The 26,008-nt window shown below is 37.9% G+C and overlaps 1 protein-coding gene across 2 annotated transcripts; it reads left to right on the top strand.

Moving 5' to 3' along the window:
- Window positions 1-956: 956 nt before the first annotated feature.
- SUN1 (Sad1 and UNC84 domain containing 1) lies at window positions 957-25,688 on the top strand. Of its 2 annotated transcripts, XM_082490339.1 has the most exons (22): window positions 957-1,042; window positions 7,692-7,886; window positions 8,224-8,414; window positions 9,539-9,565; window positions 9,670-9,864; window positions 11,632-11,754; window positions 12,748-12,831; window positions 13,150-13,260; window positions 14,709-14,807; window positions 15,472-15,565; window positions 15,683-15,741; window positions 16,963-17,108; window positions 17,265-17,489; window positions 17,983-18,069; window positions 18,459-18,502; window positions 19,525-19,664; window positions 20,570-20,820; window positions 21,340-21,424; window positions 21,896-22,011; window positions 22,738-22,905; window positions 23,337-23,429; window positions 23,880-25,688. In XM_082490339.1, exons 1-22 carry the CDS (start codon window positions 966-968, stop codon window positions 23,991-23,993), a joined length of 2,724 nt encoding a protein of 907 aa, XP_082346465.1. In that variant the 5' UTR covers window positions 957-965; the 3' UTR covers window positions 23,994-25,688. The 2 variants fall into 2 exon arrangements, 1 of the variants encoding a protein (XP_082346465.1); XR_014269687.1 differs by lacking the exons at window positions 23,337-23,429; window positions 23,880-25,688 and having other exon boundaries at window positions 966-1,042; window positions 21,903-22,011; window positions 22,738-22,753.
- The last annotated feature ends 320 nt before the right edge of the window (window positions 25,689-26,008 follow it).

Here is a 26,008-nt window from a genome sequence, read left to right as displayed (position 1 = left end):
TTGAGTTTTTTTGCAAATATTTTGAACTTAAAAGTCAAATTGTACATAATACCACACGTAGTCACTTGTGCAGCTCTGCAAGTTTCTTGATACGACAACATTGATTTTTTTCTTCCTGAAGTTATAAAACCTTTGAAAGACCACATGGAAAGTTTTACAAGTGTGGGTTGGGTTGTTTTGTTGGTTTGGTGGTGTTTTTTTTTTTTTTTTTTTGGAAGTGGATGGCACTCTGGAAAATGTACCTAATTCTAGCCATGTGAGTCATTTTGCTGTTGGCTCTTCTGCTAGGGTGTGTATTCAGTGTTTTTATGACAAGAATATATTAACCAATACCAAATATTACAATTTGATGTGAAATGAAGGAAACTCCTGTGCAGCTTAGTGGATGGCGTTCAAAGGTTGTAGAGCAAAATGATTTGACTATATGTAAAAACTTTCTCAAGTTTCAACTGTTATGCTTTGTTGGTGCACAGAACAGGCTTTCAAAACAAAAAGCATTGTGAAGAGACCTCAAAGTACAGCTACGTAGTTGTTGTTGGTTGGTTGTGTTTTTTTGTTTGTTTGTTTGTTTGTTTGTTTTTAAATCCTTACGCTTAGCTTTTGGGGATGCCAGCACAACTTAGTTCTCATGGAAGTGTTGTAGTGTAGTTGTGATAAGAGCTTGGCTTGTATTACAGTAATGTTCCAGAGAACTCGGAAATTGCTGAAAATAGAATATAAAGAAAGTTGCGGTCAGGAAGAGACTGAGCTACACGCAGTGATGATAAGGGATATCTAGCACTAGCAGCAATACTGCTGAAATACTGAGAGCTCCATATTTCTGGTAACAGTAGCTTTTTTTTTTTATTTCAATAATTCCTAACACAGGCTGAACAGTGCAAGGGCTCCTACGTTGACTTTACGTAACTTTAAGTCATTGCATTGCTTTATTTTCACCTTTTACAGTATGATTTGAAACAGTCAACATGGACTTTTCACGTCTACACACGTACACTCCTCCCCATTGTCTGCCAGAGAACACTGGCTATACATATGCACTCAGGTGAGAACTCTTTTTCTTCTTGTAGAGAAACTGTATGTTCTCTGAATGTTGTTAATGCTGGAGAGTTTAGCTTTCATGGTAAGTAGCTGACTTCTTCGAAGAAGCATGCTTTATCTAGTCTGTTTTGAAAATAACTGCTGTGTCCTAAGTGGAGGAAAGAATATATGTTGAACTAACAGGACAACGACTAAGATAATGACTCAGTGTTTATTAGTTGCTATGAATAAACTAGTCTCCACCTAGCTACAATTGCTGTTTTATTTCCATAAATACGTCATCAGAATTCTTGGATGTTTTATGGTATGCCTTGTAACTTCTGTATGTGTTTTCTTTTGTGACTTGGCAGCGTTTTCACTTTCAAACACTGATTGATATGCACTTACTGCTGGTAGTATGGAACTTGGCTGGAATTCGCATATTGATTACTTTTTTTAGCAAAACTGCTTGTTGTATGAATGTAAAATCTGTATTCTAATGAACTTGCTTTTTCTTGTATCTTTTTATGAAATTGACCACTGTTAGACTGTTTGTCTTAAATCACTTCAGTGTTCTAAAAATAACTCTAGTGTTTGCTAGTTTTTGTATTATGTATTCAAAATAAATGTTGTGATGCCCATTTGAGTTTTTTTAATATTAACAGAGCAGATTGTGACTGCTGATTTAATCTGTCTAGCTTTTGTTGTTGAGTTACTAGATGTATTTTGAAGCACTTGTACATCAGTGAGCCTGAGTTATTGGTTCAGCTAATCTTAAGTTCGAAAAAAAACTTTGCTCATTAGGATGCCGTATGAGATTGCTTTTCTATTCTGTGTCTGTAAATCAGACACAGAATTAATTAATTAATATTAAAATAGTATTTAGGTTGGAGAATACTTGGCTACTTGCCAATAAAGCAGAAGTTGGCAAAACTGTAGCATTAAGAGATCACTAACTTATAATATTATTGCTTTTGTGTACTCTAAAACTGTAGGGTCATCAGTTTTTGTTGGGGATGATGGCTTTTTTAGCTATAGCCTGATGTCAGTAGTGTTGCAAAATGGAATGTGTTTTATGTTGCAAACTGCAACTCTTCCTGAATTTTTAGAAAAACATTGGTAAAATGTTGGTGGGTTTACCGATTTCAAGGTTCGTACTGACTAACTACTAACTGCAAGTGGGTTTACTAACTTCAAGGAAAGGCGTGCTGGACAATGAAAGATGGTTCATATGCCTTATATCAGCTAGCAAATTGACTATTAGATTACTAAGTGGTTCTAGATAACTCTACGTTGCAAATATACCTTAGAGATTGGCTGAAATGTTATCCTCTGTAAAAGAGTTAAAATATTGCCTACTGTGAGCAATGAAAGAAGACTTTGATTCTTCAGGTTGTTTAGAGAGTGATTGTTATGTATCTGAGAGCATATCTATCTTAAAATAAGCTGTGAAATTGTTGTCTAATTTGATTTCTCTTCCTTGGTTGTTGTATTTGTCTGAAGCGATACTAGTGTGTTCTACTGTACAATCTTCTCCACAGTAACCAATCTTTCTCACAGACAAGAGGGAGTAATAGGTCTTTAGTATTAACTTAAGAAATTAAGATTGATTTAATTTTCTTTTTTTTTATTATGTGCATTTCCAAGAGTATTAGCAAAGTAAAGTTCAATGGCTTGCTTAAACTAATCTGGGGTTAAAACCCTTCAGGTCTGTGTCTTTCTTCTTGCCCACTATTTTGTTGGATAAAAGTGCTGTTTCTCACTGAAGCAAACAAGAATACCACAGGAGCAAAGATTAACCTGCCAGGAAAGGAAGATGCAGAATGATAAATCCTATTTGAAGTCTGGAGGATAGTTCATTATGACTTTGGTGGGGTTTGTGTAGAAGACAATGAGAATATTTGACTTCCTACATAAATTAAGATTGTTGTTTTGCAAAACTTAAAACTTGAGAAGAGGCCTTTGTAGAAGCGGGGAGTTTTACGTCTTGAAACTTCTTGGCCTCTTGTTTTGCTATGTTAAGCTGTATTAGGAAAATGTTACTAAACTTCAGCTTATCCAGATCTATCTGTTTCTGAATAACTGACTTAATGAAGGGAAGTATAGTTAAACTAGGCTGAAATAGATTCATTGTAGTTCTTCCTTGTGTAGAAAGGAAGGATTAGCAAACACTTTGAAAATTTTCTTTTGAAAATTTCTGGGAAGCCCCAAATATTAAAATAATGGGGGAATACTACTTGGTACGCTGCCTGCTTTCAGGGTATCAAGGGAATAAACTGCAGTCTTTTAAGCAGACTCTTGCTGTGTGTCTGCTTGCTGAATCTGTGCAGAATGCCATCTATTATTGATGCAGCTCTTCCTGCCTTGGGTCAAGCAGTATTTGAAGAATCTGCGGAAAGGGTGAGTTAGGCAGAGTTGCTAATAAAAAATATTTTCATGCTGAAGTTCATTCCTTCTCCTCTGACCCACATCTGTATTTGTTTTGCTTATATTCTGATCTGGCTCCTTCTGCCTTTGATAATTCAGTCTTCACAAAATTGGTCTGTGAGTTTCTTTAGAGAAATTGGCTTGTGCATGTAGCACTGCAGAAAGAAGTACAGTGAAGTTAGATACCACAAAGCTATTAATAGAGTTGGTTATGACCTATTAATAGAATTTGTATTAATACTCACTGGGATTGCTGTGTGTTCATAACTGTTTGTAGTGCTTCTGCTTTGTGCTTTTACTCCTCCAGCCCAAATCAAAAAAGCATTAAAATGATATCGCTAAATAACCTTTATCCTTCTCAAAATGCAAGTCAAACTTGTGAATCTCGCCCACTTGTGAACATGTAATTTACACCCCCGTCTTCAGGCTGATCTTTCCTTTAGTCACTGTCATCTTTTGAGTTGTGTTGTTTTTATCAATTTGGGTACCTTTAACACTGCTTTTTCTTCTCAAATACAGATTAAATTGATTAGAGTTTGTGGTTATTTTTTTTTTGTCTATATCAGAGCATTAAATCAGGATGTAGCTTTCTGCAAAATAGTTGAATAAAATCCTTTGGTTTTTACGTGTGTTCTGGGACTGATGGCAGCGATAGCTAAAGAACTCAAGGTAATGTCCTTGGTCACTTAATACAAGCAATGCCCTGATCAGAAAGCATATGAACATTTGTATGGTGATTATATGCCTGCGTCCATGTTAAAGACATCTGTTTAGCTATAGTTCTGTATGTGTATTGCATTTATCTGTTATTATTTTGAATAGTCAAGAACATTACTGCCTATTTCGTTCCAAGGAATACTTATAAAATAAATTACACTTAAGGTCCTCCAGACAGAGCTATAGGTATGCTAAAATTGGCAGACCTTGTTCTCATTCCACTTATAAATAAACTTAAAAATTAACCCACTGAAGTCTAGGACATTCTTCTATAGAAGCTCACGTGAAGGAGGTGTCAAGGTAATAGCTAAGAAGCTGGAAATGTAAGAGTAGATCCCATCAGCAGATCTGCCAGCAGCCATGGGAGCTGTTTGCTGGTGGAAGGAACCAGAGTCTGAACCGTTTGTGTAGGTTGTCTAGGAGTGTAGGCTAATTGCATCCCACCTTTAAGATGTTTTTTGCTAGTCATACATATTCAATAGGAGTACTGTCAATGTACAGGTTCATTTCTGTGCTTTGAAAGGAAAGGCAGGGTGTTTTTTTGTTTTGTTTTGTTTACTGTGGCCTTTTCTCTCTAGAAAAACAAAGGCTACTTTCCAAAGCATGGAAAAGTGAGATGGGAAGTTAGGAGACTTCTAGGTACTGTCCTGCTGACAGGGGGCAGGTAATTCACTTTCAGCGTGAAGAGAGTTATCCTGCACAAGCAAGAGAGGCTCCCATGATTTTTTCTTTTTTTGTTGTTGTTGTTGTTCAGGTTTTTTTTTTTTTTTTAGATGGTAGAGCCCAATTCCAAGTTGTGTACCCAACCCAAATTGATATAAATGCTCCTTGAGTTACTTAATAACAGCAAGTGTTTGTAAACAGAAACAAATTGAGGCTGGTCACAGCTGTCATCTTGTCCTGTGTACTTTGTGTTCTTGTGAATTGAGTATCTGTAAGAAACATTGGATGAAGATGAGGAAAAGCAAATGCATAGTGGCAAGTGTAAATAGCAAAACTGAGTTCTGAAACAACTGTTAAGGGAGGGACTCAATAGTAAACTATTATGGCTCTGACCCTTTCAGAATGAACAACAGGAAGAGTCATAGTTAGCCCATATTCTCAATTCACATCTGTCGGAATGCAAGCTGTCTAAACAATATTTTTGGAAACTAAAAAAATTACATAATCAAATGTAGACTAAATCTGTTTTCACATGAGGAGGCTCCTGTCTTATTTCCTCACTTCTTTCCACCCAGATGTAAGTGAGGATTAATAAGCATAATGCGTACAATAATGTACGCTGGGTTTGTCTTAAGCTGTGCTTAGGCTCCTGCCTCGCACAGGGCTGCACTGCGTGTGGCAGCATTATCAGGACAGGCAAATAAGGTGGTGCTGAAGACCTGCCATCAAATCTGTGCACCTCTGGGTGATGGAAGAAGTTATTTTGGACAAGCTCTGGTCTGGTCCTGAGAGCTGATTGTGCATTTGCTGCTGGAGCAGCTAGCTGGTTTCCTGCAGTGCATTGTCTGGGTTAGGGCTTTTTTAGCTGAAAGAAATGCAGTTCACATGCTAGGACGCAGTCTTGTCTATGCACTTTGCTTCGCATTGCAGAGCAATCAAGAAACTCACTTCTAAAGCACCCACCTTGTCAGAATTAAATCACTATTGTAAGTGTAGCTACTAGGGATTCTGATGTTAACTTACTTGTATGCCAAATTAATCATGGAGGCTGAGGGGAGGCCTTATCGCCCTCTACAGCTGCCTGAAAGGAGGTTGTAACAATGGGGGGTGGGTGGGGGTTGGTCTCTTCTCCCAAGCAACAGGTGATAGTACAAGAGGAAGCGGCCTCGGGTTGTGCCAGGGGACGTTTAAATTGGATATTAGGAAAAAAATCTTCACTGGAAGGGTTATCAAGCACTGGAACAGGCTGCCTGGGGAAGTGGTGGAATTACCATCCCGGGAGGTGTTTAAAAGGTGGACAGACATAGTGCTGAGGGACATGGTTTAGCAGTGGGTTTGGTAGTGCTGAGTTAAAGGTTGTACTCAATGATCGTAAAGGTCTTTTCCAACCTAAAGGAATGTACAACACATAATATATTATTACTTTGTAATGTTCTGGGGTCTTTAATGGTTGTGTAAGAAAACTATTTCCATTAAACTGTTTTTGCACAAATACCTTTTATAGTAGCTGTTTATATGTATTTTTTAAAGGTAAAGTTTCCATTTCGCATACAGATTGCACAGTAGAATCTACTTGTACAGACCTAATTTGCTTGCTTGTTTTTGTTTGGGATTTTGGGGAGAAGGAGCTAAACAAAACCTTGTTTGGCTCCTCTTTAAAAAAAAAAAAAAAAAGAAAAAAAAAAAAGAAAAAAACCCCAAACCAAAAAACCCTCACAAACTAAACCCCCAGGAATATTGAAGTAAATGCTATTACAGCTCTGTATATCCTTGTGGCCCAAGAGGGGACAGGTTCTGTAGGAGAGCCAGCCTAGAGCACTTTGCATTTAAGTATTTTGGGTCACAGTGCTGAGTGGTTCTAGGACCTGGCCTCCTGCTGTGCAATACCCTGTGACAACAAGCTCTGCTCCTTTACACAACTGAATGTTTCCTTTGGTTGCAAGTATGAGTATTCTGCTTTAGGCTAAACTTCTGTTTTAGTAAATGTATTTCTTACCGACTCCTCTATTTAATGTTTGTGTTTGCCTTGTGTTGCTGCTTTGTCTTTATTGTAAGTTTTCATGGAGGTTCTGAGAGAATCAAGTGGAGTAGAGTTCATGGGGTGATGTGAAGCTTGTCTACATCTAAACTTGCCTCTGTAGGGTAAAACAGGAAAAATGGATGAAAAACATTAAAACTCTTTTTTTATTTTTTTCGGAGTTAAATATTTCTAATTATTTGCATTAAATTAAGAAATTTTTTAAAAGCACTTTTTTTTAAAGTAATGTTAGTTATAAACTAATGTAGCTAAAGAAGGGAAGTCTTTAAGTATCTCAAAGGGGTGGGAAGTTCTTACTTATTGGGACATGGAAATTGAGTAGTGTGGCGTATGGATCTTTGGTTCTCAAAACAAGGGACTGGCAAACAGGGAAAAAAAAAAAAAGAAAAACCCCAAACTTTGATAAATGAATCTTTACCTTGCATTTAGTGTGAATCATGATTTTTAATTTGCTGCTAGGCACGGTGAAGAAACTGTGTCATGAATAGCTTCCTTTCTCAAATTGGTCCCAAAAGAACTGTGTATCTGAGGCTGGATAGCGAATGCTTGCTCTGGCTCAACTTCAAACATGGTTTCCATGGTGGTTGTTTCTTTCTAACTGTGATTTGCTTTCAGTTGTTAAACTTGTAATATGAATTGCTTAAGAGAACCTTGAACATCTACATACTTCTAAGTTATTTGGGCTACATGGCGCATCTTGTGGGAATTGCTCCATAGCCTTGGATAAACTGCTTTTAATGGAAACTTACACTAGCTTGAAGGGCATGTTTGTTCCTGGGGGAATTTTCTCTTAACCTCTGGTAACTTCGCTGTTCTTATTTTGCTGCAGTTCCAGTTATTCTTCATCTGCTTTGGATTTTGAGACTGAAAACAAAATAGATCCAGTATTTGATTCGCCAAGAATGTCACGGCGTAGTTTACGGTTAGCTGCTGCAGGATTTAGTAAATCAGATGATGCACGAAATGATACCCTTCATGACAGCTCTTATGCCGGAAACATGTCCTTCAGAGAACAGTCTTCTAAGTAAGTACTTTTTATCATCATAAGTTAATTTATTGGTTGGAGTCTTGAGGCTTCCTGTTTGAACACAATAGTACAAACATAGGTACCTACTGTTTTATTCTTTGTTCTTAGTGTTTACTGCCATACTTTGCAAACCACACACTGAACATAATTTTCAATGAAGTCTTCGCAGAAGTATAGGTGCTTGAATGTGAGGATTTTCTTTTAAACCGGATTTGAGCTGTCTAGTCATGTCAGCATTAAAAAAAACTTGACTTTTTTTTCACTTAAAATGAGAGATGATGAGAAACTTTCATCTTTAGTGCTGTGTCTTATTTGTGTTTGCTTGGTTTCCTAGGACGGTGAAGCAACGCAAAAGTATGAATAAACAATCTGGCAGTGTAAGACAAACGCCAAGGAAAAATCTATCCAGCTCTTCCATTTTTAGCCAAAGCAGTTTCAATAGCCATGCCAGCGATACATCAATGGTATCCACTGTCTTGGACGAATCTCTGATTCGAGAGCAGACAGAAGTTGATCATTTCTGGGGTAGGTAATCATTGCTATTGCTTGTATTGGATTGTGAAAACCACTTATGATTTGGTCAGTATAAACATATATGTCCACACGTTCCTTCTTTTCCCCATCCATTTTTCTGTCCTGCCCTCAAATGTGTGCATGTCCTTACTCTTTTTCTGTAGAAATCTGCTTGCTAAGATGCCTACTGGAGAAATTCACAGTCCAGTCTGTAAACTTGACTTACTTGCATAGGCAACATCAGGACACACTGCACAGTCAAGTTAATATGCCACGCAAATGTGTACAATTTTGTGATGCAACACCATAGATTGTATAGATGTACCTATTTCTTATCATTACTTTCTTCAAAATGTGTGTAGAGCACTGTATTTAAAGAATGGTAAACACATAATTTGTCTTTGAAAAGCCAAAGGAAAAGCATTTTCTTGTTTGTTTATAGGCAGAAATAGCATACCTTAATGTGAAAGTTTCAAATTAGTGGCGCTTCAAGATTTCTTAAGAGAGTGTTTGTGTGTGGCTGGCTGCTTTGGTTTGGCCTTTATGGAACCTGCTTTTTTCATTGAAGAGGAAAGTATGGGCGTTGTCTACATAAAGTATTGTCTATATAAATTGTTTTGTAGGAGAGCAACAACTTATTATGTATCCAATTCAGACTATTTGTTTCTAGTCAGTATGCTTGTGACCTTCCCTGAGTCTTAATGTAAAGAATTGTTTCAATCTTAGTAGAACACATTCTAAATTTTAGATTACCTGGCTCTTAACACAGGATCTTAAAATACAGTAGTACCAAAGTAGTTACCAAGCAACAGAAACAGCGTAAGCTTGTAAGTAGCTGCTTTAAAGTCACATGGGAGCTAAGAAAAGGTGTAGTTGTCATTCATATTATTTTGTCTGCCGCTTCTGTGGTAGAATGCTTTTCGCTAACTGTTACCCTACTACATTAATGTCTGAATATATGGGTCTGTTCATGTGCTGGACAGCAAAATAGGTTAAATACTAATCATAAAGTGGCTCTTCTTTGGAGTCTTAAAATTGGTGGGACTTCTAATTTGAATTCATGTCAGATATTGTAGTTGATTATAGGACTTCCTTGTATTTGGGACCAAATTTTTTTTTATTTTTTTTCTTTGAAGGTCTTGATGATGAAGGTGACCCTAAAGGTAACTACACTTTCCTATTCCTTCTACATGCATTCTGTTTACTGGTAACTAGTGATGGCAATACCGATGTCAATGCACTGCCTGTTTTACTCTTGGTTTGCTAGGTACTGATACTACACTGATGCAGGGAAATGGCGATCTAGCAGCAGTGGAAACACAGACCACAATGATCAATGGCTACACTTGCAGTGACTGCAGCATGCTTTCTGAACGGAAGGAGGTTCTTACAGCATACTCGGCTTCTTGTGTGCCATCTTCCAGAATTTACTCCAGGGACAGGAGCCAGAAACATGCATCTAGTAAGTTACTTTCGATTCTCTTTTACCTGGATAGCAGAATGGTATACGGTTTAGTTGATGAGTTTTCCATGTGGTGTTATTTAAGCACTCTTACTACCCTGCTAAATTTACCAATAACTCAATTCTAGAGATCAGCTTATATGAAATACCTTTCTCTGTATCAGCTGAAACTTTATGTACTTACCAGCTTTTGATACATAATTATAGTAATCTATGTTTTTTTCCAATGCTGCTGTAGGAATGAAACAATTGCAAAATGAAAATGCTGTGGCATCTTAACAAGCTATATTTCCAAACTGATTTGGAACACAATAAGCTGTTCCAACCAGCAATGAGTCTCCTAATCTCATATTGGATCTGCATCTGCTTACAGGGTTTTTGGTCAGGGTTTTCAGACAGAAACTTTTCTTATGCAGTCTGATTATTTTTTTTCTTACGTGATTTGAACTTTTAAGATTGAGCTGAGTTGTTACTTTGCAGTGCTTCTGTTATCCAGGAAATCTATCCAGTCCAGGAGAGATGATACCTTCCTACTTATTGCTTTGTTGGGTTTCTTCTCCTCACTTAACCTTGGCAGATTATTAGAGTGTTTTTAGAAGCTAAACCTCAACTACTTGAAAAATTGAACTCCAAGGGGAAAAACCTGATTCCAAATAGACTTCCAGTGACTACATTCCCAAAGCTCAAAACCAAATGAATTGACTGCAAATAAAGTTGTGGCTTTTCAAGGCAATCTCCATTCTGAGGATGGTTGTCCTCAGTGTCTTGACTGTGCCTGCCTCTTGCATAGCATCTTGAATTTCTTGATTGTTGGTAGTCCTCATTTACCACGAAGTTGTTGTTTCTTGAGCGGCCTTGAACTAGAAAGGAACCAATTTTGGGATTCTGTAGGTGTGTTATTCTTGAATGAAGTATGTTTTCAGTAGCAAGAAGTCGGTTTGTTTGAACTATAACGTGTGACTTTAAATGCTTGGAGGCAAGCACTTCTTTTTGGTGAATGTGTAACGCAGGTAGGAATTCTGTTGGCTTAGCATAACGAACTAAAAGTGACACTGTATGAAAACTGTTTTCTGTGCTCCTGAGTTTGTATTCACACAGGATAATTTTACAGGGAACTCATCTTTGTGTTTTATTTTGAACTTTAATCCAGTAGTTTGGGTTAAACTGGAGGGAGGTGGGGGAAGGGGCACAATCATGGCAGGCGTTTGGAATGTGGCTGATGCTATAAAAGCAGCAGTATGGGGGACTGCAGCTTTGTGCCAGTGGCTCAGAACTGTGTCTCTGTAGCACTTGAGGCAGACCACTGCAGTAACTTCCTCCAATGTAACAATGTAAAGGCAGAGAAGAAGGTGGGAAATCCTCACACTTTCAGATCCAAAATAAGAATGTAGCTTGTCTCCCTGGAGCTGTGACCCACAAAATTGGTATCAACATCTCACATCATTGAGAAATGCTGAGTTCTGTAAGCAAGGAATTCATTACTACTTAGAGTTCTTCATTCTTACTAAGAAAAGGTATTCTTGCTGAAGCTGTACATTCTGTCTTGAAGGCGTTTTCCCTAGGATGTATAGTTGTTCTTCCAAAAGTTTTGCTGTAGTATCTAGTGCATCCAGACTTTTCAAACTGCACTTGCTTAAGTTCATACTCCTGGCTAAACAGTGGCTTTCCGTGCTTCGTCCTTACTCTTCCACAAGCGAGTGGTCACCAGAGAACAGAAGTACATCTTTATGTAGGTGAATAATTTGTATTCACACTTTTTTTCAATAGGAGGAACTTATTTCTACACGAGTAAGATTCTGCGATTGGTCAAACATGCTGCAGCATCTTTTGCATCACTATTAGTGCAACTATTTCAAATGGTTTTGCTGAAGCTGGGTTATGAATTTAAAGGTACCTTTTCAGTTGTCTTCCTTGGTCTCCACACAAAGTCACAGTGTGTGTGTTGGGTTTTTTTTTTCTTGCGGGCTTCATCTTTGAGATTACAGTGTCTTTTTCCTATAGTCTTTTGGCTGGCTCCTGTCTTTCTTCCTTTTTTATTATTATTTATCTCAGCTGTGCTACCCTTTTCATACTTTCCCTCTGTTTTAGAAGTATCAGGATTCACATATGAGATCTGTGTTACAGTTAAGATTGACATGTTGATTTTTTTACTAGGAAGTGGTAGAAGGCAATGTTTAAATTGAGAAACTTAAGTTGATTTTTTTTTTTAAACAGCTTGGTGTGATAGTGTCAAATCCTAACTTGTCTTTAGGTTTGGACTATCTTGTTACACTTAAACCAACTGTGCACTTAAAGCTTGATTAGCTCTGTCTCACAAAACTAAAGCTGCCGTCATCACTCTGCACTACTCTAAAGCACATCATTTTCCTGGAAAATACTCTAGTCGTCTTTGGTGCTTTCTCTTCTATAATACATGCTCTATGAGTGAAGTTAAATTACCATATGCAGAAGGTAACTGATTTTTGTGTCTGAATAAAACTTTGTTCTGTCCCGTTCTCTCTGCCTCAGTGCCTAACAACTTGCTAATGCTCTCTTCTCAGTCTTTTAAGATCTCTGGTATAATCAACACAACGATGTCATGGTTGGCCCATTTGACAGAAGATGGGAACAGGGACTTAAGATTTGATGAGTTGTTACTTTGCAAAGTTAGTAAAAAAAATTCTTTTTGAAAAGCAGCAGAAAGATTTTTGAACCAAAAGGCCTTCTCTTACTTAAAGAAGAAAAAATAAGATTGGGCAGAGTAGGCTGCTTGGTCTTTTCAGGTTTAGCTAAAATCTGCATCTATATATATATGTATATATATATATGATAGCTGAAATGTGCATGTATGAAAGGCTTTGAACTTGAGTTACATTCCGTGTATGTTTTTTGAATGTGTTGCAGCTCACTCAGACTACTGTGGAAGCATGAATGTAAAGGAGTTTTACAGAGAAGATAGGCATCTTGGTGTAAATGAGGAATCAATATGTAAGTATAACGATTGATGTTGTATTCTAGCCTTGGGCTGTATACCAGGCTGTTGCTATAATAATAATATCTGGTGCCCCATGACTATGGAAGCTTCACAGTAAATGTTTGGTTTGCAACTTAGATTTTGGGGGGAGAACAGTGATTGCCTGGTGTACTGTAATATTTTCCCAAGCAAGTTTTATTCCATTGAAGTTTGTGTAGTGGTTTTTGGTTTGCTGACTGATACCATGAAATAGACTTGTTCAAGTTATCTTGTAACAATCTTGATTTGATCCTGGCTTTGTCCCATTAATTGACTGTTACCACAACCAACAGGTGATGACTGTAAGGGGAAGAAACATCTTGAAATATACACCACAGACCACACGCAATCCTCATGGGCTAAAAGGGTAGCAAGGACCATTTGGCACACCTTTTCTTATGCAGGTTGACTTGGACCTTTTTTCTTTTGCTTTTATTTTGCATTGCAATCTCACAATGTTAATCATTCATATTGTGTTGGGTTTTTTTTACGTTCATCTTTCAAAGTAGATTAAAAAAACTGTAAAGTGTCTAGAAAACTAATGTACTTAACACCTTTCCTGTTTGACTTCTTGCTCTGATACTGACTTTTGTACAAGCTTGGCAGACTGCTTACCTATTAGCAAAACAAGGTGTAGGGACAGCATACGCTTTGTATATTAGCAAGAATTAATTCAGATTGTTAATTGGTTGCACTTTTGGGGAGGTTTGTACTCTCGATAGATTGAAGAGCTGCCTTTAAATGAAAGCAAGGTATGAGGTATTGGTATGCAGATTATTTGAATAAAGGGGTTTTAACACTTTATTTTTGTTCTAGTGGTAGTCAATTTTTACAGGAATCTTATATAGGGATAGAATCTTCCCTGTGAGATGAGCGTTCCCTAGCTTGAATGACAGAGGCATCAAGAATCTGTTGAGTGCTCTTTATTCAGCAAAGGAAAATGATTTGAGACACTCCAGTCACCTAAATGCTTTGCAAAATATTGGGTTGGTATATCTATAATCACTCAGATTAACCCAGACATACCTGCTAATCTAAACACTTAAGATTATTTTCTAAATGTGTACTACATAGTTTGTTATGTAGAATGAGCAGTCCTAGTCTTGGATATAGTCATTGTTGGCTTCAGTGGGCTTTAAGTTGCAGCATTTTGTTTTGGTGCATTGGTTATTTTGTTATTGGTTTTGGTTTTCGTTTTGTGTGGGTTTTTTTGTTTTTTAAAGACTCAATACTTCCATACTGAAGATACTGAAGATCCTTGGGAACACTCAATTTTATGAAAATTTACTGCTTGTAACTTTTAGTAGGGAATATTTTTCTATTATCTATTAGTATTTCTTAAACATCATTATTTAATTCTTTTGCTAGGATTTAAAATTTTTAATTGCTCCCTCTTCTACACATGAATTTAGATAACAAATTCAATGTATAATTTGGAGCAAATAAGACACTTTTCATGTAATGATGTGCTTAAAACTTGTTTTTATGGTAGTACTGTTTTTTCTAGTCTTATACTTAGCATGGCACTGTTGGATAAACATGCTACAAAAAGTAAACTGTTGATTTTGGAAAAGTGATAGTCAAACTGCACAGGTGCTGTTGATGATTATGTTTATATGGGAGAATTATGTTTCTAAATTGTCTTGGTTTTACTCAGCTTCATGTTTATTAGTGGCTTGCATTGATTTTTAAATAGTGAAGAACCAAGTTTGTAGATTACTGAAAGGTATGGTTTAAAACTACGCAGAACATGTAAGGGGCAGAGAATTGTCTGTTCCACTGCATGTACTACTGAAGAACCTTAAGCTCATTGATGTATGTTACCACATAGAGTTAATTTGTTATAATCTAGGTTACTTTATGCTTCACGTGTTGCGAACAGTGGGAGCAACGGGATGGCTGGTGTCTCAGAAGGTGTTGTCTCTACTTTGGCTGGCCATTCTTTCTCCAGGTTACTATCCTAATCCCTGTGTGTGCGCGTTGCCTGTTCTTTTGGCAAACTAGGAGTCTGCAGTGTGTGGCTTACACTAATTCAACTGTGCTTATACTGTAGCTTTTGTGTCTTGAAATGCATGTGCTACTTTACTTTCTTTATTGACCAAAGTATGCTTAATGGCAGGGTATATTTCTGTTCACAGGCATAATGGGAGACTAACCAGACTATTTCGTGAGGGGAAAGACTGTGTGAATAGCACAGAATATGGGGTGTCAAGAATAATGGGGTGTGTTTGGTTTGGTAGTGGCTTCCTATCACAGTATTCCTCTTAGCAAAACCCAATGCTGCTAATCTGTGCATTTCTTGAAACATACCAAGGTCTTCAGTGCGTAGTAACTTGGATCCAAGCATTAATACTGAATTTCCAGCAAGATGGCATTTTTATAACAAATAAACATTTCATCTTTTTGCATGACTATTGTATTTGTTGAGTAGCTGATGTTATAATGTTGTCAGACTTGTGGTATCTAGATTTTAATAAGCTGCATGTGTTGCCTGTACTCATGCATTTCTTTCCTGTGCAAAGTTTTCTTGGCCACAGTTGCATGTCCCTCTGCTTGGTTTCTTTGAACACGTGCTGCAGTAATTACGTTTCACACTACCACTTTTTGTCTTCTAGGGAGGGCAGCTTCTGGCATGTTCAGGTTGCTTAGAACTGGGTGGTATCAACTTGTTACTCTGATGTCTTTGTTCAAGGTGTTTCTTCTTAGAAGGTGCGTATCCTTAGAAAAAAAGGTTTTGTGAGCAAATTATTTACCCAGTTGTAATATAAAACAATAAAATACGATAAATGTATTGTTTCTGGTAAACTTTCCTATCTCTTTCTCTAGATGCCTTCCAAAGATCTACAAGCTGTTGCTGTTTCTTATCCCACTCCTGTTTCTACTAGGTATGTGAGTCATTTAGTTATAATGCAAATGGTTGTATGCTTAATACAGCTGTTCCAAAATAGCATTTTTAGTTGAACTTCTGGTTTATGAAGAAGATGCAAAAGCAAAAAAGAGCAAGTTTGTTTGTGAGCAGGGCAGTAAGTCAAACTTTCTAAGTACTGACAAGTCAGTGAGATTTCCCCTGGAAGGAATTCTCTGTGAAAGGAATGCCCTTGATTTAATTTCATAGAGCTCTTTCGACAGAGAGAGTGGGTGAGTAAGTAAATGCGTTGAAGTCCTTTTTTTTCTTTACTTCCCTTCATAGGAATAGCAACTAGCTCATAAAAAGTAGGGTGCGTACTGATGCATTGGTTGTTGATGTCCAAAAAAGTGTACTTAAGTTCTTTTATGGACTCATCCTAAATCTTTCTTTTGCTCTAGGCCATGCTTTAGTTGCTTAAAATACTGCTATTTAGACTGGTTAGTTGACAATATTCCAGGCCAGCTGTCTAATTTGAAATCAACAAAGTCAGTTTAAAATATTTACTGAAAGTGCTGTGCTGTTTCTGAAAAGCTGTTTCATATCTTTGCATGTCCTGAAAAACTTGTAGCTACTTTGGGGAGGAGATGAAGCCTTTCAGAAACTTACAGTGGGGATTCAAAATCCTCTGTGCTAGGGAGAATAAGAAAGGAAGAAGTTACCCTGTGTAGAAAATGCTGCTACTTCTTGCTAAAATATTGCAAAAATAAGTGTAATCTTTGTGAAATGCTTGATTGTTTCCATGGAAGTCTGAGTTTCCTCCAACTTTTTAGATATTTTGCAATGTGGTATGTAGTAAGTGGGGTATAAGGCAAGATATTTTGCATTGAGATAAAAAGTAGTATTTACATCTGCCTTCAGTGACCGTGGCCTGTCTTAATCAGTAAATGAGATCTAGGTCCCAGGGAAGCAGTAGTATGAGATTAAGGATGTGTCATGATATATAAATGCAAGTTGCCTGCCTTACAACTGTGAGTGGTGCTGATGGATGTTCACTAATATTCTTGAGTGCTTGACTTAACAATTTTAAAGCTGGCTCATGCTGATTTTTATTCAGCCTGGAGTAGTGTCCACTGTGTGACGTCAGCCTTGCAAACTTAAGGTAGCTTGTGTCCTTAAGTAAGACGATGATTTGCAGCTATAAGCAGTCTTAAGGGAGGATTCTCTTGAACACCCTTTTTGCTTTTTGTTTCTGATCTAGGTATATGGTTCTGGGGGTTTGATGGCTTAATTTCATTATTACCTTCATTGAACTGGACAAGAATTGATAGAATACAGAGAACAGATGACTCTGTTCGTGTTCCTGAACCACAGGTGGATTCTTTCCACTCTGTGAAGCCTCCAAAGGTAAGGGAGAACAGTCTAGGGAAGAACTTTCATATCTTTTAAGACTTCTTAACTCCCATGTCTTCAATATTCTGCAATAACTACTTGATACACAAGGGTAGTATAAATAAATGTCTTGATTTTTACATACTAAAAACATATATCTTCATACCTTAGGATACCATAAATATCTTTGATTCTGGTCGTATAACTGAGCTGGAAAAGCAAATGGCCTTCATGTCTGACAGATGTCATCACCATGATGAAAAATATAGCAAAGTGATGCTTCTACTCCATAATCTTCAAGATCAGGTTGCCCAGATGAGTGACAAAAGTGAAACATTGAAGCTAATACAAAATGTGGTGGGTCAACATCTTAAAGATATGAAGCTGGAGGAAAAGGTAAGATAGCTATTGAAGCTTTCTAGTACCGATCAAAGTATTCTGTTTTAGTAATGCAGATTATTACCTATTTGATTTCAGGATTCTTTCTCTGTTACAGAATTAACTGATAGGTAATAAATGCTGGGGAGTAGTCATTGGTGTTTGTTCCTCCTTTGTTATTGCTGACAAAGAAGTAATTCCAGATAGGTGGTCTAAAATAAAATCTTTCATTGCTGAAAAGCATCTGTTTTCATGCAGAGAAGGAAGACTATAGGAAGGACTAGTGACAAAGAAGGGGTTTTGTGGTAAACTTCCCTGTGTATAACCCCTACTACTGCTGAATCGGGCATTTATATTTATTGCAGATTCTAGAATTTCTCACACTACCTGTACGATGAGTCACTTAGGGAGTCACAGAATGAAATAAAAATTATGCTTTATAGAAAATATCAATTATGCTATTTGTACTTCAAAAGAAAATACACCACCTTTTTCTTCCCTGTTTTTAAAGACTGACTTCCTGGCTTTACATCAAGAGCATGAGTTACGCATCCTGACGCTGGAAGACCTTCTTGGAAAACTCTCTGCTGAATCCAAGGTATAGAAAGTTAGCTTTGCTAACTTGCTCTAATTGTAACCTGGTGATAAAATAGACTAATTTTTTTGTTGGCTATCCCAAACCAGTTTGTTTTCCTCCAGCAATTAGAGTTCTTCAAGTATCAAAACTTGTTTGTGTTCTTGCTCCCCCTTCTTGGAAGGTGTTTTGGTCCAAAGATTAAAAATTATTCACTTGACCAGTGATGCAGGTTCTACTTATATATTATAATATATATATAATAAAATCTTATTATACAGAGACACAAACATAAATGTGGGGGCATAGTCTTGTATAGGTGGTGCTAAAATCTGTCACTTGCATTATAAATCTTCTTTCTGTCACTTCTGTTTCTTTGTATATGTTAAAACTAACTTTTGTATCTTTTTTAGGACATCCAGAAGGGGCTTGACATAGCCAAAGCAAAAACAGTGAGGTATAACCACTTTTCAAATATATTTTGCTTTTTCAATCCTGATGCTAACTGATGGTGATATACATGTTCTTCTTTGAAATACAACAATCCTTTTTTTGTGTCAGTTAACTGACCTTAAGAGTCTGTAGTGTCAGCAGGGCTTCTGCTGTTTTGTAGCAGACTTTAACTGTGCTGCTGATCATCCGCACAAGGCCCACTTCCAGTGCGCGAGCAATCCTACAACTATGTATTTTACTAGAGAAAGCTGTTTATTTAGCATCCTCTTATAAATGCATTAGACTTTCCTCAAGTTGTGTAGTTAAGTATACAGTAACTGCTTTTGATAGACTTTATATTTAAATTCTTGAATTGATCTATTCTAATCTTCATCTCTTGATTTTTGGTTTGTCAGCTGTACTGCTTTTCCTCTCACGTACTAGGTAACACTGGGATAGAAACTGCAGCACTTCATTAAGTAGCTTCCCCATTGGGAAGGGGAAACGAAACACTTATTTGCTGAAATGTCATTTAAATTAGGTCAAAATGTAAAATGGCTTTAGAATGATGGGTGACACCTTTTTTCCATAGCATGCACTGAACACTGATCTATATTGGCCATATGCGACCTGCTACTTAAACTGAGTTTGACACCTGCCTCTAAAGGTATTCTGGTTTAAGTAAGGTAACCTGAAACTTGCTCTAACCAGTGGCAAACTCATGCAAATAAAGTTTGACCAGTTTGTCAGAAACCTTAAATTCCCCCAAATCTATATATGTTTAAGTTAATTTGTCAGCCTGGTGGTGTTATAAGTCGCCACTGCTGGATTTGTTCACAACTTCAAAATACTTTACTTTGAATGTATTAATCCTAAGTATACCTTAAATAACATCTTCAAGGATCTGCAAGCTCACAACATCTGTCATGGTGAATAACTGTACTAGGAAGGCACTTTGTATTAGACAAGTACATTCTCACACCTTTGGAATTTGGTGAAATGATTCAAACTACTTTTTCCTAATTGCTGACTCCTTGTTTTTGTCAGAGATGCTGATGAACATACTCAACTCTTGTCCAAAGTTAAAAAGCTAGAACTAGAGTTGTCGCAGATGAAATCGGAGCTGTTAACTGGGGAAAGCGTGAAGACGAGTTGTGAGAAAATAGATGTCATTCATGAAAAAGTAGGTTCCGTAATTGCTCCAGTAAAACTCGGTACTGCTTGATTTTTGTTCACTAACTTTCTTGAAATGCAGTGCAATGAGTAATGTGGGGGTAGTGTTAAACCACTACCATTCTTTAAGATTATCTAGTGGTACTGTGAATTTTTCCATTAGTGCATAACATTTTACTAGACAAGAGTTTAGGGCTTGTTTTCTACAATGGCAGGGGTTTTTGCATTTCAGAACTGATGCAATAGCAGTTCTGTATACAGTACTTTGCTGTTCTTACCAATTTATTTTGCTAACCCATGGCAACGTGGAAAAGAAACTTATGTAAATGCAAGTTAGGTTTGTTATCTGAGAGTTGTTTTAAAAAATCATGCTTAAATTCTTTTGAAGCCTTTTATAATATCTGACTGGATTGTAGCTAACAAAATACAACAGTAAGTATTGATACGGGATTATCAACTTTGACTAAAACACCATTTTGTGATAACGCTCAAATATAATCTAGCTATTGTGTATGGAATCAAAGTGTACCATGAGTGAGTGATAAGTGACTTGCTTAACTAGGCCTAACAAGGGCACCACTCCCCTTAGAGTTGCTGTGGTGCTGCCTTCGAACTGTTGCAGTCAGCTGGGTTTTCTTTACTCTGAAGTATTAGTCAGAGCGCTAATGTAAACTGCACAGTTTGCCGGGCTTTTTGATGTGTGGTGTTCACCAAACGGATGAAGTGTTTCCCATATGTTCTCCTGCACACCTGACTGGTCTGGTGTAAGTCCAGTAGTTAAAACACATGTGAAAGCTAGACTTGTGTGGAGTGCTGAATGTATGTATTGATTTCACATGTGCCTGTTATATAGTATTATTTAATGGTTTATAAAGGCTAATAATATCTATTGTAATTGTTAATGGCTTCTACTAGGTAGGTGCCCAAGTCAAAGAATCTGTCAAACTAATGCTTTTCGGTGATCAACACGAAGACTTTCCCGATTCGCTTCTCCAATGGCTTACGTCCAATTTTGTGAGCAAAAGTGATCTGCAGACTTTGTTGCGGGATCTAGAGTTGCAGATCCTCAAGAATATTACTCTCCATATGTCTGTTACAAACCAAAAACTAACATCTGAAGTAGTAACAAATGCTGTGACTAATGCAGGGATTTCTGGAATAACAGAAGCGGTGAGTGAGTTCAGTTCTCAAAAGTTCAACTAAAACAGTAGAGTCCTTTTGCATGCTTTTTGTGGAGCATGTCTGTCAATATGAATGTTAATGATCTTAAGAGATGTCAGGAACATTATAGTTCTCCCTATTTCAATTAGGGAATGCTTTATCAAGTGTATCCTTATAGCGTTGCTTGTTGCCTGTTGTGAATGTGTTTGTTTTTTTCAAAGTATGCTATCTTGAAAACTGAAGAATTCCCAAGAAACGGGTATATCAAAGAAATGCAGCTCAGGGTCTTGGGAAGGTGGGGGAAAGCATGCAACTTCTGAAGAAAACACCAGTCAGGATGGAGTGTGAATTTGAACCATGCCTTAAAAATGGCCTCTGTCAAGACAGAGGCCTTCAAAGACGTGTGGTGGAGTGCAGCCTCTCAAAAAGATGCTCACAACTTCACAGATGTGTATGTATCAATTATTTTATCACTTGATTATATTAAAATCTTTCTCTTTCCATTCTCTTCTGCATGTACCTCTGTAGCAAGTACAGATTATTGTAAACAATGCACTGAAACTCTACTCTCAAGACAAGATTGGTATGGTGGATTTTGCCTTGGAATCTGGAGGTAAATAGCAGAGCAAACACCATTTTTACTATTCATGTTATTTATAGTATTTACTAAAAATCTTAAAATGAGGACTAAAGGTTTATAGAGCATCCTTGTGTGTTGTCTGATCATCAGACTACGGCAATCTGTGTTTACAGGGTTATATGTCAGCCTGGGCATGGACAGGGGTAGAATAGTTCTTCTGGGTAACAGAACCACGGATGTGTTTTGTGTGGGGTGTACGTGCCACTGAACTCGCTAGGGAAAAGTGTATTTTTCAGCCCTCTTAAATGAAAACTCTTTAACATGTTCTTAAAATAACTTGATAGAAGCATTGTATGCCCAGAAAATTATTACTTTAACAATATCTGTAGTAGTTTTTTGTGAAGGAAATAGTATATTCACTAAGTTTTGTACAAATCTCTGCCTTAAAGGTCTTCAGGAAGAAATGAGTAATTATTTCTGCTAACCTGATATATCTCTTTTGAGGTGGCAGCATTCTGAGTACTCGCTGTTCTGAAACCCATGAGACCAAAACAGCATTAATTAGTCTCTTCGGAGTTCCTTTGTGGTACTTCTCTCAGTCTCCCAGAGTGGTGATACAGGTAATAAAGAGCCAAGTAAACAAATTCAGCAACGTTACTCTGTGTTGAGTAGTTTGGATTGTTTTTTTGGATGCTGGATGTTTCTGTCTGTAATATCGTGGGGGTATTCTGAGCTATGTTCCCAAGAGTGGGATTCTGCTGGTAGTTCCTGAGCACTGCTGAAGTCCTGCTCTAATGAAATGAAGACCCTTGTAGGAGGCTTGGGTGGTGCCTTGGACTTCTGCAAAGTGGGAGCACTGGGAGGGTTCCTGTTGAGAAGTAACCTCAAGGTGGGTCTTCAAAACACTGCTGATAGTTCAGGTGGATATTGTAGAATCATAGAATGGTTTGTGTTGGAAGGGACCTTTAAGGCCATCTGGTTCCAGCCCCCCTGCCATGGGCAGGGACACCTTCCACTAGACCAGGTATGCTGTCTTCCTGAAGAGTTCTACCAAACAGATTATATTCTGCCACTTACTGTTGTCCTGCTTTACTTGCTAAACTGTTTTTCTCAACCCACAAGGGGTTTTTTCCCTCCTTTTTCTCCCCCTACCCTATGGGGGGGAGTGAGTGCGTGGTTGCGTAGTGCTTAGTTGTTGTGGTTTAAGCCCAGCCAACAGCTATCTAAGACTGTTCCTAATAATTCAGAATTCATTACGACTTTTTATTACTAAAAAATCATTGCAAAATGCTTGTGGTGGTGGTGGTTGTGTCCCATTCTGTTCTCTCCCCCTTCCTCCTGTCTAGCCGGACATGTATCCAGGAAACTGCTGGGCTTTCAAAGGATCACAGGGATATCTTGTAGTTAGACTGTCAATGAAGATCTATCCAACTGCCTTTACAGTGGAACATGTACCAAAAACACTTTCACCAGCAGGAAACATCACCAGTGCCCCTAGGAACTTTGCAGTATATGTAAGTTTGTCAGTGAACTTAAGTTGATGTTTGTATGCATAAAGAATATTTGTGTTACATATTTTGGAAAATAATGGCTTAAGGGAGGACAGGTAAGAAAAACTCTTTCTGTTGTTGCTCTTAACATTGCCTTTTTTTTTTAATGAGCTTAGAGTTTAGGAGTAGTGTTGCAAGTAACTTTCTCTTGCTTCATACAGTAATAAACACTTTTAAAGGGAGATGATGAAAACATAAACATAGCATAACTATTTGCGGTGCAGGAAACTCAAATACAGAGTTGCACCTGAACAAGCATGAAGTTACACAGGAGACATTCTGGTTTGATAAGACTTCTGAGTGCTGTCTGTTGATATGCTGTTCTGTAGGCATGCTGCTGGTTTGGGTTTGATTTCAAATTTTACGGAGCAAAAATCTTTATCCTGTTGTTATAGGGTCTAGATGATGAATATCAAGAAGAAGGCAAGCTTCTAGGACAGTATGTCTATGATCAAGATGGAGAACCGCTGCAGATGTTTCCAGTGATGGTAAGTCTGGAGGACAACATTTAACCTGTCAGGAGAAAGATACCAGTATCTTCTATGGTGGTGCACAATGAGCAGTGAAGGAAAAAGGCCTCATTCTCTGTGCTCTGTAGAAATTGAGGTAGAAAGTATCTCCCTATCTGCCTCAAAACCTATGGCCTAAATAGATACAGTCTAAATAGAGGGGAGGAAAGGTTTGTGCCATCTGGACACAAACTGTGTGAAGATGCTGAAGGTATGAAGAGTCTGCTTCGTGCTGCTCCTGACTCCCTTAACAAGTAACTAGATGTAAGGCGAGGGGGGTTCTGTTCAAAGCGGCAGCAAGTTCCCAAGGCGTGCCGTAGTTACTAACAGTGGCAGTTGCCTTCTTGGATTCCTGCAACTTCAGTTGCACCTGTTGTACCATACTAGAAACCTAACTCTGGGTTGTGTGTTTGCTTTTTCCTTCTCCAGGAGAAAAGTGAAAACGCATTCCAAATAGTGGAACTGAGAATTCTTTCTAACTGGGGCCATGCAGTGTATACATGCCTTTATCGGTTCAGAGTGCATGGGGAACCTGCCGAATAATCTCCGACACTACAGCTGGGGTTGTTTTGTTGTTGTACATTTTGTTCTCAATTTGTATATACTGGAAAGCCTAGAACACTGGAATCTTTAAAGGACGAGGATGCAAGGTACATACTGCAGAACTATTGATCCTCTGATAAAGGCAGAAGACTGTCAGCAGAACTGTATAAAAAATAACTTTCACTTGCTCTAATGCTCAGCTTGTAATTGCCAGTTAGCTTTATTTTGGTGTCCATGCTGAGAGAAATAATGCATGCGAACTGCTCTGGTTCCTAAAGCCCAGCTGACAAACAGGTGACACCAATTTTACTACAAATGAATGTATAGGGGTTTTGGTTTTTTGGGTGTTTTTTTTTTTTAAGAATAAATCACACTTTCTGCAACTAGGAATCTTTTTTTTGTTTGTTTGGTGGTTTTTGTTTTTTGTTGTTTTTTGTTGTTTTTTTTTTTTTTTTTTTTTTTTTAATCCAGGACTTAACTGTATATTCCTGTTAGCTGGGCACCATGAGCCAAAAACTGTGGTACATTTTAACCACTGCCTGTGGCTGAAGGTGTCCTTCAGTTGACCCTTGGTTTTGACCTCCTTGGTGGATACCAAAGGGCTGCTTTGATACCTGTTGAATATGATAAATACTACTGTCAGGGAAAGTTAACACAACCAAAACTAGTTTAAACACCAGCGACTGAGAATGCTTTACTGTAACTTGTGGCAATGGATTGCTCTAAAAGTCAGGGATAACTTTAAGTTATTTTAAGGGTTTTTAACCATAGCAACTTGGCCAGCTTGTTCTTCTTTGGTGTTAATTCCAAATCGACCTTAATGTACTGACTAACTGGATCGGAGCCGATAAGCCTGCTAAATTGCTTAGTAAACCTTAGGACAGAGCAATTAAACAACCTCAATTTGTTAAAAGTGATCTCTTTGGGTCAAGAATTCCTTAAGCTGGTTCATTGTTACACTCAGTAAATGCTGTATTGTGAGAATACCGCAGTTGTGTCTTCCACACGCTGCAAACCTTGCTACTCCGCACACGGGCGGTCTCAGCATCCTCCCAGAAACCTCCCTCGGTGTCAGACAACCAGTCCCAAAAACAACACTTCCGTGTCGAGTGCGAGGAGACCGCTGACCGTCCCCCTTGGTATTGCCACCTTGAAGATCCTTTTCAGAAAAGATTCCTGGAATGTACTTGTATGCAGAATCTTTATCTTGCCGTTACAATGCATTTTATAACACATGAACTGTTACCACGTGGGACTGCTGACTGGTTTTCTGAATAGTTATGTATGTTGCACAACAGTCCTCGAATGTTTATATAAAAAAAAGTCTCCATGTGAAGAACTTTTTTTTTCACTTAAGCTAGAGACGGAACCTATGGCCTAAGCAGAGGAGCTAGATTACACATGTACAGGTGTTTTCATACTATAGGTTACATATTTAAAATTAGAGTTCTCCTGTATAAATTGAAATTAGGTAGCCGGGGTGGGAATATTTTGAATAACACTAACTTATTTTTAAAAAAAAAAAAAACAAGATAGGACTTTGTGCAATGTATTTTTGTAAATGCTTTTCAAAATGTCTGTTATTCTTCGCTGCCTCCGAACTGACGAGATGCTATTGAGATGTTTAAATAAAGAGTTTTAATTTTTGAAAGTGCATGTAATATTTGAAACAAGAAATAAAGCTTCTTTTATGTACTTTTTGTCCACCTGCTTAAATAACTGAGGACATCCCAGACCGTCATGTGAACTTTTTCCCCCAAAAGGGGATCTCCCCTTGCCTGAAGGGATCCCAAGGGCTGGGGGAGCAGTGCGGGTTGTTTTGCGGCCTTGAAGAAAACAAAAAACCCAGAACTTGGTAGTTGCTTGATGCTTTGCAGCTATTTGCAAAGCACTTTCAGACGGTCGTGGTATGATTTTTGTTGTGGAGTGGGGTTTTGAGGGGTTTTTAGCCCCATTTCCTCAGCCTTGTCTCTCTGTGGCCCTGAGGCACAGCCGGACCCCGCTCCCTTGTCCTG

The sequence above is a fragment of the Vanellus vanellus genome (assembly GCF_965231255.1).
Source record: "Vanellus vanellus genome assembly, chromosome: 14".
Lineage (NCBI taxonomy): Eukaryota > Metazoa > Chordata > Aves > Charadriiformes > Charadriidae > Vanellus > Vanellus vanellus.
This window is presented reverse-complemented; position numbering and strand designations above follow the sequence as displayed.

Bases quoted from the DNA above. Each gene is read 5' to 3' on its own strand.
- SUN1 (XM_082490339.1), top strand. From the start codon at position 966: ATGGACTTTTCACGTCTACACACGTACACTCCTCCCCATTGTCTGCCA. The intron at 9,566-9,669 runs GTAACTACACTT...TTGGTTTGCTAG, and splicing joins TGATGAAGGTGACCCTAAAG to GTACTGATACTACACTGATG. The intron at 15,566-15,682 runs GTGCGTATCCTT...CTCTTTCTCTAG, and splicing joins AAGGTGTTTCTTCTTAGAAG to ATGCCTTCCAAAGATCTACA.